Source organism: Lolium rigidum, chromosome 2 (assembly GCF_022539505.1).
Source record: "Lolium rigidum isolate FL_2022 chromosome 2, APGP_CSIRO_Lrig_0.1, whole genome shotgun sequence".
NCBI lineage: Eukaryota > Viridiplantae > Streptophyta > Magnoliopsida > Poales > Poaceae > Lolium > Lolium rigidum.
In genome coordinates, this window is record NC_061509.1 from 231,440,970 (window position 1) to 231,454,355 (window position 13,386).

A 13,386-nucleotide genomic window follows, 5' to 3' on the forward strand; every position below is an offset into this window, starting at 1 on the left:
GATGTAGGTCATTCCATTATGTTCACAGACAGCTTGCCTTTAAGAAACAAATAATTTCCTTCCAGAGAGCCCATATACTACACTATTTCTATGAGTCCAATCTGAATTCCAAGCTGGTGTACAGAGGTACACTCATCTTTTGTGGTGGAAATTATTCAGAGAAAACTAGTACTTGCATGGACGAAGTCTACTAACCAACACCACCTAAATATTGCAGAACCTAGTACGCATAACAATTATGGTAATATTGCAGAACCTAGTATGAGTACGACAATTGCAGTATCATCCCAAATGACAAATGCGGCATTAGTTAGGATCATTAATTGGGAGGTTGATTTTGAATCCAGCAATCAAAAGACAAACGTTTTCTATAAGAAATTAATATCCGCGGCAACAATTTGATAGACATCTCATTATTTAAGACGGCGCAACCTTTGACAAGGAGCAGAAACCATATGTAAGAAGTGCTAATATTATGTTCAGATAACTTGCTTGTAAGAAGCAAATAATTACCTTCCAGAGAGCTCATGTGCTATACTATTTCTACGAATCCAATTGGAAATGGTTCAATAGCTATGATACTACTATATATGTAGAGAGCTATACACATCTTTCGTGCTGGAAATTATTCAAAGAACTACTACTTGCATACAAAGTCTACTTACCAACACCAACTAAATATTGCAGAACCTAGTATGACTGTGACAATTATTGTAATATTGCAGAACCTAGTATGACTCCGACAATTATAGTAGCATTGGTTACTGTTAGTATCATTATTTGAAAGGTCGCTTTTGAATACCATGTTTTACTTTCTATGACATCTTTCTGTTCCCAAATTATGAATGCCATAATCAAAGGTGTATCAGGTCATATTCGGTAGACGTCACTCCCGCTAGATTGGTAGTAACAGCGTAATTCCTATTTTAGCGTAATAAAATCAAGCAACAAGCATTTTCCTATGAGAAATTAATATTCGCGGCAACAAAGTTATTAGGAGGACAAAGCTAAACCAACCAATCCTCTCCATCATAAACAACTGGAACAACCCTCGCAATGGCCAGGGGGCAGTTCAATAACTTGCCTCCATCAACCATCACTTTCATGCCTGGTTCAGCATTGTCCACATCAAGCAAAGACAACTCACAACATGAGTTCTCCCGTTTTATTGTACTGGAACGATTACAGGCTTCAGGTATGATGTATGCAAACCTTCATATAGCACCTACTCCGCAAATACTATGATTTGATTCCTTACAGTTTGCTTGAACTGGGAAATTACAAGCCTGCAAGGATGCAGTCCGTGTTTTCACTAGTACTTAACTTGACAAGCCTTCAGTTTGCTTAACTTCAGAAGTGTGTTTCATAAGTAAGATGAGGTCATCCAGTTCTATCCACACAAAAAATAAAGCTGGATACTGTTTTTATGTACCTGAACCAAAATTTTCCATGTCAGTTGATTGACGGCCAAAAAGACACGAAAAAAACATAAGGTGATGATATTATCCAAGCAGTCAGAAGTGTGGTCAGAAGCTTTAGGATGCAGAATACTGTTTTTATCCAAATTGAATATCAAAATAGATACAACTGATTACTGTTTTTATGTACATGTACCTGAATCAGAACATTCATGTCAGTTGGCAGTCGCCAAATCAATACGCGCATAGAGAATGCTATGAGCCAAGCAGTCAGAACAGTGTGGTCAGAAGACGAATGCAGAGAGGTAAGCACGCTTGTAGGTGCAAGAATGAACAGTACACAAGTTACAGATCGAGAATGAGAAAATGTTTCCCTCCCTCTCCTGACTATAAAGGCCTAAAGATTGCCTGCATTGAGCAAATACAATGAACTCTAGGCCTAAGTCATCTATTTGTTTCCTCTCCTCTTCTATTTGGACAGATTGTACAGGCCGAATCCCAAGCACGCACTAAGAAATGCTGTGCTTGAGTTTATGGTTTTCCTACAAAAATTGGTTGTTAGCAGGCTTCCCGAGATGTTGCTGCATGATGCTGCTACCCTGTGAAAATTCTGAGTACCAGGACTTCCATGCATCCACATAATGAGCGAAAAGGTCACCAAGTTCTGCATTCATAAAATTGCGGAAGAAACTGTGAGTTTTACTGATCCGATGCCAGAAAGTTTGAGCAGTAGAATTATATCAATATGTCAACTTGTAGGCTTTTCTTTGCTGAAAATTTCTCAAAAGAGGCCAGACCTTTGCAATTCATTGAGAAAGATAGAATTGGCCAATAAATGCTGTAGGTCATTCCATTATGTTTACAGACAGCTTGCATTTAAGAAACAAATAATTTCCTTCCAGAGAGCCCATATACTACACTATTTCTATGAGGCTGGTCATAGTGCATAGTATCATATTGTAGTATCATGCATATGATACTTGTCTATGCTACTATCACTATAGTGGGTGGTATTATAGAGTAGTATCATAGTCTTCTAAATTTATTGTTTTGTAGAATCCCAATATAAAATGTGTGTACAAGATCTATTTAGCATTAGCTTTTCTCGTAACGTGCGCTATGATATAGTATCCACCTATGTTACTCTAATCTTATCTCTCCTCATTAATTAGATGCCACATCAGTATTTTTGTGGGCCTAAGATGCATGATACTATCTAAGATACTAGCACTATAGCCAGCCTGAGTCCAATCTGAATTCCAAGCTGGTGTACAGAGGTACACTCATCTTTCGTGGTGGAAATTATTCAGAGAAAACTAGTACTTGCATGGACGAAGTCTACTAACCAACACCACCTAAATATTGCAGAACCTAGTATGCGTAACAATTATGGTAATATTGCAGAACCTAGTATGAGTACGACAATTGCAGTATCATCCCAAATGACAAATACAGCATTAGTTAGGATCATTAATTGGGAGGTTGATTTTGAGTCCAGCAATCAAAAGACAAACGTTTTCTATAAGAAATTAATATCCACGGCAACAATTTGATAGACATCTCATTATTTAAGACGGCGCAACTTTTGACAAGGAGCAGAAACCATATGTAAGAAGTGCTAATATTATGTTCAGATAACTTGCTTGTAAGAAGCAAATAATTACCTTCCAGAGAGCTCATGTGCTATACTATTTCTACGAATCCAATTGGAAATGGTCCAATAGCTATGATATTACTATATATGTAGAGAGCTATACACATCTTTCGTGCTGGAAATTATTCAGAGAACTACTACTTGCATAGAAAGTCTACTAACCAACACCAACTAAATATTGCAGAACCTAGTATGATTGTGACAATTATTGTAATATTGCAGAACCTAGTATGACTGCGACAATTATAGTAGCATTGGTTACTGTTAGTATCATTATTTGAAAGGTTGCTTTTGAATACCATGTTTTACTTTCTATGACATCTTTCTGTTCCCAAATTATGAATGCCACAATCAAAGGTGTATCAGGTCATATTCAGTATACGTCACTCCCGCTAGATTGGTAGTAACAGCGTAATTCCTATTTTAGCGTAATAAAATCAAGCAACAAGCATTTTCCTATGAGAAATTAATATTCGCAGCAACAAAGTGATAGACTTTTCATTATGTAAAATGGCACAACTCTTGACAAGGAACAAAACCATAAAAAAAAGTGCTCATAAATACCCACCTTGGTTCTGGTACTGTGGTTGGAAAGAATCAGCGAGGCTCTCCCAATCCTGGGCACCCTTCTTTTGTCCAGCATTCTTACAATCATCAGGCTCCTGTTTTCTTGCACAGGAAGGGTGGAAAGGTCCATAGACAAAACCACTCTTGTTAGCCTGCCTGAGCTGCCCCTGCACGGCCACCTTGTAGGTATTCAAGATATCTCCGCCACCCTGCGCCAGCTTTGCTTTCTTCTGGATTGCTGAACCCAGTTTGCTTCTGTTTATGTCAATGTTAGTGAGTTCAGTCCCAAAGGCTCTCTTGTTGGGCAGAGTCTTCCTTGCCGGGGATACAGCAACTGTGACACCATTTTCTGGTTTTGGTTTCCCATCCATGCCCAACCACCGGAATGCAGGCTTCCTTGTGTCTACCTGTGTCTGAATGACAAGATTCAAGAACAGATTCAGAAACATTGCTTATCATTTAAGTGCAGCTGACTTGACAGTTATTCTATTACAGCCTACCTTCTCAATGAGTTTCAATGAAGACAGCACATTGGCAATGTCATACAACCTCCTGACTTTAGCTGCGCCACAAAACAATTACAGGAATTAGCTTTGTTTTGCTTAATTTCCATAGTTGTACATCTGCAGAATTACATAGAGGAAATGCGAGTACTAACTTCTCATATTGGACTCGTCGTGGCCTTCTCCGAGGAGGAGCTTTGCAGCTTCATCTAGTGAGATCGTGTTAACCTGCTCAATGTACAGATTTCAAACAATGAGCACAGTCCCACAAACCATAAACCTTCAAAACAGAAACAGGGAAATGCAGAGGTCCCACCTCCATGGTGAGGAACAGCTTCACGAAATTTTGCGTGAGCAGCCCAAGAGACTTCTCCTTCCTATGATCTGAACATAAAACAGCAAAGCTCTAAGCCTGACATGACAAAAAAAAAGTGACTAAAGACATCAACATTACAACAGAGAAGCTGTTATACCGGATCGAAGCTGGCAGCGAGGTGCATCGGGCTTGTCAGAAGGATTGTCAACAGTCTGGCTCAGCTTCTCGCTCTCAGTGTCGCCCTCCGGATCGGCCAACTTATCATCGTCTTCGTCGTCGGACAGCTTTACGACATCGAATGGAACAGGGGAAAGGCATAGTCAGGAACTACATTCTGGATTAATGCCGCATGGACAGGTTCAAATACTGGATGCAGATAAGAAATCATACATTGGCAGCAGAGTGCTCCTCCAGCTGCAGAGGGGCCAAGCCAGACTTCTCGCTTAGTGCCCTCTCCTGATGAGCAAATAAAGGGAGGCCAAAAAAAAAGCATAATTGAGACGGATTACATTGCCAGTTCTTGGTTGGATTCATTCCCATGGTTAGATTATCGATTATGGCAATGGAAAACTGGAAATGCGGATGCAAACCTTGAGCTCCCGCAGCGCCATGGGGACCCCGCCGAAGCCTATCCAGGAGTAGCGGTTCTTGGCCTCCCTGACAAGAATCTGTTCGCGCGGGATGACGGAGCAGAAAAGAGTCAAAACCCCATCGAGGTAGACTGACCAAGAACGGGCGGAAAAGAAGGAAGAAAGAAAGAAAGAACTGACCCCGATGCTCTCGAGCACGTTGACGATGTCGTAGATCCGGCGCCGCTCCACGCCGAGGCGCCGGGCCGCGTCGTCCAGCCCGATGGAGTCCACGCCGTCCCGGTCGTACAGGGCCACGAAGCTGCAGACACCCCCAAGAATTCGGTGAGGAAGGGATCTCTTTTGGAATTGGGTGAGGCGCGGGATGGATGGATCCCACTCACTTGGAGCAGAGCAGGCCGAGCGACTTCTGCTTGCGGCTGTAGGCGTGGTGGCGCAGCTTCCCGTCGTGGGCGAACAGCTGCAGCGGATGGGGGAAAGAAAGAGGCCGCGGCGGCGTCGTCGTGTCCGCGGCCGCCGACGCCGCGGCTGCCTGCTGGGCCGTGAGAGAGGATGACGCAGCCATCGGCGCCGATCCGCGCGCGGGGAGAAAGTTGCAGGATCTGCGTCGCGTGGTATCGGGATCGGAGGAGGGAATTCCGGCGGTGGTGTTTATAGATGTGGAAGATCTGCGCGGGTTGGGTGGGAGCGCCGGCCGTTGAAGCGAATCCGAGGTGCTCGAATTGGCGCGGCGGCGGTGGCCTCCCCCGCTTTTGAAATTTTCCTCTGCGCTCCGCTCCGCTCCTGTGCGGTGCGGCGGTGCGGCGCGTGGTTCGTTCGCGTCGGGTTCAAATTTAAGCGGCTGTCGCGCGCGGCTTTGGGTGTGCGGTGTCGTGTCGTGTGGGGCGAGCGGACGGAAATGGCCTCGTGGTCTGGGGATGTTTTACGCGGTGCGGTGGCGGAGCTCGGGGCACTTTGGCCATTTGCGAGCGGCTCACGGAGTGCGAGCGAATGGCACGTGCGGTGGGAGCGTGATTTGTGGCCGAGTTGGCTGCTTGTGGACTAGCTCGATCCCCTGCTTGCCTTGATGCAATTTCCTGCCGCGCGTAGCACAGGTGCGTGCTGTGATGGCACCGCAACCACGCAACAGAGCCTGATTGGTTGCTAGTAGTGTTTGCTCACGTCTGTAGCACACAGGGGCCTGGTAGCACATGACTCCGTGGATGCTGTCAAAAAAAATGCAACTTCTAATCCAAGTTATGCAAGTTATTTGGTTGCAAATAATTTCTATTTTGTATCAGTTGTGAAACAAAGTCTCTGGGGTTCAATTGCTTTGAAATCGTGTTTCAACAAATGCAACGGTTGTTTGGTTACATCATGTTTGCCCAATGCGATCACCTCCTACCCTTCTTGGTGAGCTTACCCAGTTCACAATATATGCCCACAAGATGTTTGATGCAATAGAAAGGACGACAAATATAGATCACATAATCAGCAAGCCTAGCACACGGATAATAGTTCTAGCAGCGGATAATAGTGTTGCACCACAAGTTCAAGAACAATACCTCGTGATGCAACATAAGTTCATCAATCGAGGGGTTACGTAAATACCACCTCGTAAAATATACAGACGTGACATGAGTGCAGATCATACCTAGCTACTCCCAAAATATATATCTTGGATGTGATGTTCATCATCATCAGCAGAACAAGCACAACAAGAAGCATCCGATGCTCGGGCTCCTAAGAGGTAATACTTCGTCAGGAAGGTGGTGAACCAGGCCATCCTGTCAGCAGAGGTCATCGCACGATACCTTTTTGCGTGTGCTTTTGATCCATGAGGTGGCTCAGAGCACGATGGAGCGCGAAGGGAGTGAGCGGAGCAGCTGGAACACGGTCGGCGTAGATCTTCTTCATCTGAGCATAGTCTTCTATGGGCTTGTTGATGAGATCCGCGTCCCTAGGGCGAATCTGTGATGATGAGGTTCTTAGTTCTTCCTCATGTGCAAGCTAACAACATTCATCATAAATTACTTAGTGAATGAAATGCAGAAAAAGGTGCAATGTGCTAACCTAGTTGTAGACATAGTATGCATCATCGTTCATCATGGTAGGTGATGTCTTCTCCGCCCAATGCACCCCCTCCAGCATTTTTAGCATGCATACATAAACCCACCTTGCTCTCCAGTGCCTCGAATGGTTGTAGAGTTGATCGACACCAACCTCACGGCCAGCGAACTTCAGAACAGCCTCTACAATCGCTTTCAGGTCATGGTTCTTGAAGAACTGCACTCTGATCGTCTCTTCCTTGACCAACTCGCACACCCGATTTAGCACGAAGGTGGACAGAGCGGAAGATCATATCGTAGTTTTCTTCTTCCTAATAGGGCAGTATCTATCAGGCACATGGATGTACCGGAGTGGCTGAGCCGGCCGCACAAAGTTCGCTGACATATCAAGGGAGGTCGCGTCCTATACAGACATCAAAGTAGCAAAGTGCAAGAATGATGGTAAGCAAGCTATTTGTTTCACACTTACAAACTCTCGGGGCAACATCATTGACAATGGTAAGCAAGCAAGCATGTTAAGAAGATTCATTGAAGTATCAAACACCTTGTGTGCACACAGTTTGAACATAAGACAATACTAATCTTTTGTATCTGTTGCCATGTATAAGTGCATAGCTGGTACAAGGAGAAGTTGTACACATTGTAGAACCAATCTTCGTACCAACTATCGCCCTTATACGTGGACGATGTAGCTTAGAAGAATGCAGAAACAGGTGTTCAACAAAATAACCCCCACTCGAAATCTTAGGAACGCACTCTAGGCTTACAAATCGAAGTAAGAACTAAGCAAGACTACTCTACTCTTATAGATCGAAGCAAGAACTTACAAATCCAAGAATAATCTTAGGAAAAGTACTCTACAAGTACAAATCGAAGTAAGAAACTAAGCAAAACTATTTTAGGTCATACGGATCCAAGCAAGAAGTAAGCAAAGTTACAAGATCGAGCCAAGAACTTTCTATCCATACAGATACCACCTACCTTAGTGCAGATCTAAGCAAGGGTTGGGATGTACTCATGGTGATTGGTGTGCAGTCGACACGTCCGTTCGGAACCCCAAAAGGAAGGTGTGATGCGTACAGTAGCAAGTTTTCCCTTAGAAAGAAACCAAGGTTTATCGAACCAGGAGGAGCCAAGAAGCACGTTGAAGGTTGATGGCGGAGGAGTGTAGTGCGGCGCAACACCGGGGATTCCGGCGCCAACGTGGAACCTGCACAACACAATCACAGAACTTTGCCCCAAAATAACAGTGAGGTTGTCAATCTCACCGGCTTGCTGTAAACAAAGGATTAGATGTATAGTGTGGATGATGATGTTTGTTTGCGAAGAACAGTAAAGAACAATTGCAGTAGATTGTATTTCAGATGTAAATAATAGGACCGAGATCCAAAGATCACTAGTGGTGTCTCTCCCATAAGATAGCAGATGTTGGGTGAACAAATTACAGTTGGGCAATTGACAAATAAAGAAGGCATAACAATGCACATACATATATCATGATGAGTACTATGAGATTTAATCGGGGCATTACGACAAAGTACATAGACCGCTATCCAGACATGCATCTATGCCTAAAAATTCCACCTTCGAGGTTATCATCCGAACCCCTCCGAGTATTAAGTTGTAAACAACGAGACAATTGCATTAAGTATGGTGCGTAATGTAATCAACACAAATATCCTTAGACAAAGCATCGATGTTTTATCCCTAGTAGCAACAGCACATCCACAACCTTAGAACTTTCTGTCACTGTCCCAGATTTAATGGAGGCATGAACCCACTATCGAGCATAAATACTCCCTCTTGGAGTCACAAGTATCAACTTGGCCAGAACCTCTACTAGCAACGGAGAGCATGCAAGAACATAAATAACATATATGATAGATTGATAATCAACTTGACATAGTATTCAATATTCATCGGATCCCAACAAACACAACATGAAGGATTACAAATAGATGATCTTGATCATGATAGGCAGCTCACAACATCTAACATGATAGCGCAATGAGGAGAAGACGACCATCTAGCTACTGCTATGGACCCATAGTCCAGGGGTGAACTACTCACACATCGATCCGGAGGCGATCATGGCAATGAAGAGACCTCCGGGAGATGATTCCCCTCTCCGGCAGGGTGCCGGAGGCGATCTCCTGAATCCCCCGAGATGGGATTGGCGGCGGCGGCGTCTCTTGGAGGTTTTCCGTATCGTGACTCTCGGTACTGGGGGTTTCGCGACGAAGACTATATGTAGGCGAAAGGGCAGGTCAGGGGGCCACACGAGGGCCCCACACGCCAGGGCCGCGCGGCCAGCACCTGGGCCGCGCCGCCCTAGTGTGGCGGCGCCTCGTGACCCCACTTCGTAAGTCCTCCAGTCTTCTGGAAGCTTCGTGGAAAAATAGGCCCCTGGGCGTTGATTTCGTCCAATTCCGAGAAAATTTCCTTACTAGGATTTCTGAAACCAAAAACAGCAGAAAACAGCAACTGACTCTTCGGCATCTCGTCAATAGGTTAGTGCCGGAAAATGCATAATAATGACATATAATGTGTATAAAACATGTGAGTATCATCATAAAAGTAGCATGGAACATAAGAAATTATAGATACGTTTGGGACGTATCAAGCATCCCCAAGCTTAGTTCCTACTCGCCCTCGAGTAGGTAAACGATAACAAAGATAATTTCTGAAGTGACATGCTATCATAATCTTGTTCATACTATTGTAAAGCATATGAGATGAATGCAGCGATTCGAAGCAATGATGAAGATAATGAGTAAACTAATGAATCATATAGCAAAGACTTTTCATGAATAATACTTTCAAGACAAGCATCAATAAGACTTGCATAAGAGTTACTCATAAAGCAATAAGTTCAAAGTAAAAGCATTGAAGCAACACAAAGGAAGATAAAGTTTCAGCGGTTGCTTTCAACTTCAACATGTTTATCTCATGGATAATTGTCAACACAAAGCAATATAACAAGTGCAATAAGTAAACATGTAAGAATCAATGCACACAGTTGACACAAGTGTTTGCTTCTGGGATAGAAAGAATAGGCAAACTGACTCAACAATAAAGTAAAAGATAGGCCCTTCGCAGAGAGAAGCATTGATTACTATATTTGTGCTAGAGCTTTTCATTTTGAAAACAAGAAACAATTTTGTCAACGGTAGTAATAAAGCATATGAGTTATGTATAAGACATCTTATAAGTTGCAAGCCTCATGCATAGTATATTAATAGTGCTCGCACCTTGTCCTAATTAGCTTGGGTTAACACGGATTATCATTGCATAGCATATGTTTCAACCAAGTGTCACAAAGGGGTACCTCTATGCCGCCTGTACAAAGGTCTAAGGAGAAAGCTCGCATTGGATTTCTCGCTTTTGATTATTCTCAACTTAGACATCCATACCGGGACAACATAGACAACAGATAATGGACTCCTCTTTTAATGCATAAGCATTCAACAACAGTTAATATTCTCATAAGAGATTGAGGATTTAGTTGTTCACACTGAAACTTCCACCATGAATCATGGCTTTAGTTAGCGGCCCAATGTTCTTCTCTAACAGTATGCATACTCAAACCATTTGATTGTGAGAACCGCCCTTACTTCGTACAAGACGAACATGCATAGCAACTCACATGATATTCAACAAAGGTAAAAGAGTTGATGGCGTCCCCAGAAAACATGGTTACCGCTCAACAAGCAACTTACTAAGAAATAAGACACATAAGTACATATTCTTCACCACGATAGTTTTTAAGGCTATTTTGTCCCATGAGCAATATATTGTAAAGGTAAAGAATGGAAATTTTAAAGGTAGCACTCAAGTAATGTACTTTGGAATGGCGGAGAAATACCATGTAGTAGGTAGGTATGGTGGACACAAATGGCATAGTAGTTGGCTCAAGGATTTGGATGCATGAGAAGAATTCCCTCTCAATACAAGGCTAGGCTAGCAAGGTTGTTTGAAGCAAACTCAAGTATAAAAGGTGCAGCAAAGCTCACATATGAACATATTGTAACTATTATAAGACTTTACATTGTCTCCTTGTTGTTCAAACACCTCAACCAGTAAAATATCTAGACTCTAGAGATCAATCATGCAAACCAAATTTTAACAAGCTCTATGTAGTTATTCATTAATGAGTACAAGGTACATGATGCAAGAGCTTAAACAAGATCTATATGAGCTCAACAATTGCCAAGTATCACATTATTCAAGACATTAAACCATTTACCACATGCAGCATTTTCCGTTTCCAACCATATAACAATGAATGAAGTAATTCAAATTTCGCAATGAACATTAAAGATGAAGCTAAGAACATATGTGTTCATACGAAACAGCGGAGCGTGTCTCTCTCCCAAACAAAGAATGCTAGGATCCGATCTTATTCAAATAAAAACAAAAACAAAAACAAACAGACGCTCCAAGTAAAGCACATAAGATGTGACGGAATAAAAATATAGTTTCACTAGAGGAACCTCGATAAGTTGTCGATGAAGAAGGGATGCCTTGGGCATCCCCAAGCTTAGACGCTTGAGTCTTCTTAAAATATGCAGGGATGGACCACGGGGGCATCCCCAAGCTTTGACTTTTCACTCTTCTTGATCATATTGTATCATCCTCCTCTCTTGACCCTTGAAAACTTCCTCCACACCAAACTCGAAATAACTCATTAGAGGGTTAGTGCATAATCAAAAATTCACATGTTCAGAGGTGACATAATCATTCTTAACACTTCTGGACATTGCACAAAGCTACTGGACATTAATGGAACAAAGAAATCCATCCAACATAGCAAAAGAGGCAATGCGAAATAAAAGGCAGAATCTGTCAAAACAGAACAGTTCGTAAAGACGGATTTTATTAAGGCACCAGACTTGCTCAAATGAAAATGCCCAAATTGAATGAAAATTGCGTACATATCTGAGGATCACGCACGTAAATTGGAAGATTTTTCTGAGCTAGCTACAGAGCATATGCTTTCGAATTCGGTGAGGAAGGGATCTCTTTCGAATCCGGTGAGGCGCGGGATGGATGGATCCCACTCACTTGGAGCAGAGCAGGCCGAGCGACTTCTGCTTGCGGCTGTAGGCGTGGTGGCGCAGCTTCCCGTCGTGGGCGAACAGCTGCAGCGGATGGGGGAAAGAAAGAGGCCGCGGCGGCGGCGTCGTGTCCGCGGCCGCCGACGCCGCGGCTGCCTGCTGGGCCGTGAGAGAGGAGGACGCGTCCATCGACGTCGCCGATCCGCAGGGAGAAAGATGCAGGATCTGCGTCGCGTGGTATCGGGATCGGAGGAGGGAATTCTGGCGGTGGTGTTTATAGATGGGGAAGATCTGCCCCGCGGGGCGGGTGGGTGAGGGAGGGAGGGAGCGCCGGCCGTTGAAGCGAATCCGAGGTGCTCGAATTGGCGCGGCGGCGGTGGACTCCCCCGCTTTTGAAATTTTCCTGTGCGGTGCGGCGGTGCGGGCGCGTGGTTCGTTGGCGTCGGGTTCAAATTCAAGCGGCTGTCGCGCGCGGCTTGGGTGTGCGGTGTCGTGTGGGGCGAGCGGACGGAAATGGCCTCGTGGTCTGGGGGTGTTTTACGCGGTGCGGCAGCGGAGATCGGGGCACTTTGGCCATTTGCGAGCGGCTCACGGAGTGCGAGCGTATGGCACGTGCGGTGGGAGCGTGATTTGTGGCCGACTTGGCTGGTTGTGACCAGCTCGATCCCTTGCTTGCCTGGATGCAATTTCCTGCCGCGCGTAGGACAGGTGCGTGCTGTGATGGCACCGCTACCACGCAACACAGGGTGTGATTGGTTGCTAGCAGTGTTTGCTCGCGTTTGTAGCACATGACTCCGTGGATGCTGTTAAAAAAAATGTAACCTCTAATCCACGTTATCCAAATTGTTTGGTTGCAAACAATTTCTATTTCGCATCAGTTGCCCAGAAATTGTGTCTCAACAAATCCAACGGTTCTTTGGTTACATCATGTTTGTTGAATGCGATCACCTCCTACCCTTCATGGTGAGTTTATCCAGTTCACCATACATGCCCACAAGGTGTTCGACGCGGTAGGAAATAACTAAACGACAACCATAGATTACATAATCAGCAAGGCTAGCATACATATAACAGTTCTACCCGTCCATCATGGTGTTCCACCACGAGTTCACGAACATCAGCTCGTAATGCGACATAAGTTCATCAACCGAGGGGTTAGGTCAATATCACCTCGCAAAATATACAGACGTGCCATCAGTGCAGATCAAACCTAGCTACTCCTAAAATATACAT

The 13,386-nt window shown here is 44.1% G+C and overlaps 1 protein-coding gene across 1 annotated transcript; it reads right to left on the minus strand.

The window, feature by feature from the left end:
* Nucleotides 1-1,817: 1,817 nt before the first annotated feature.
* On the minus strand, nt 1,818-12,342 carry LOC124690643 (E2F transcription factor-like E2FE). Its single transcript, XM_047224003.1, has 10 exons — nt 12,161-12,342; nt 5,229-5,349; nt 5,049-5,126; nt 4,849-4,914; nt 4,616-4,742; nt 4,459-4,526; nt 4,298-4,370; nt 4,140-4,201; nt 3,641-4,052; nt 1,818-2,082 (listed from the first exon to the last, which is right to left on the minus strand). Exons 1-10 carry the CDS (start codon nt 12,340-12,342, stop codon nt 1,961-1,963), a joined length of 1,311 nt encoding a protein of 436 aa, XP_047079959.1. The 3' UTR covers nt 1,818-1,960.
* Nucleotides 12,343-13,386: the final 1,044 nt, after the last annotated feature.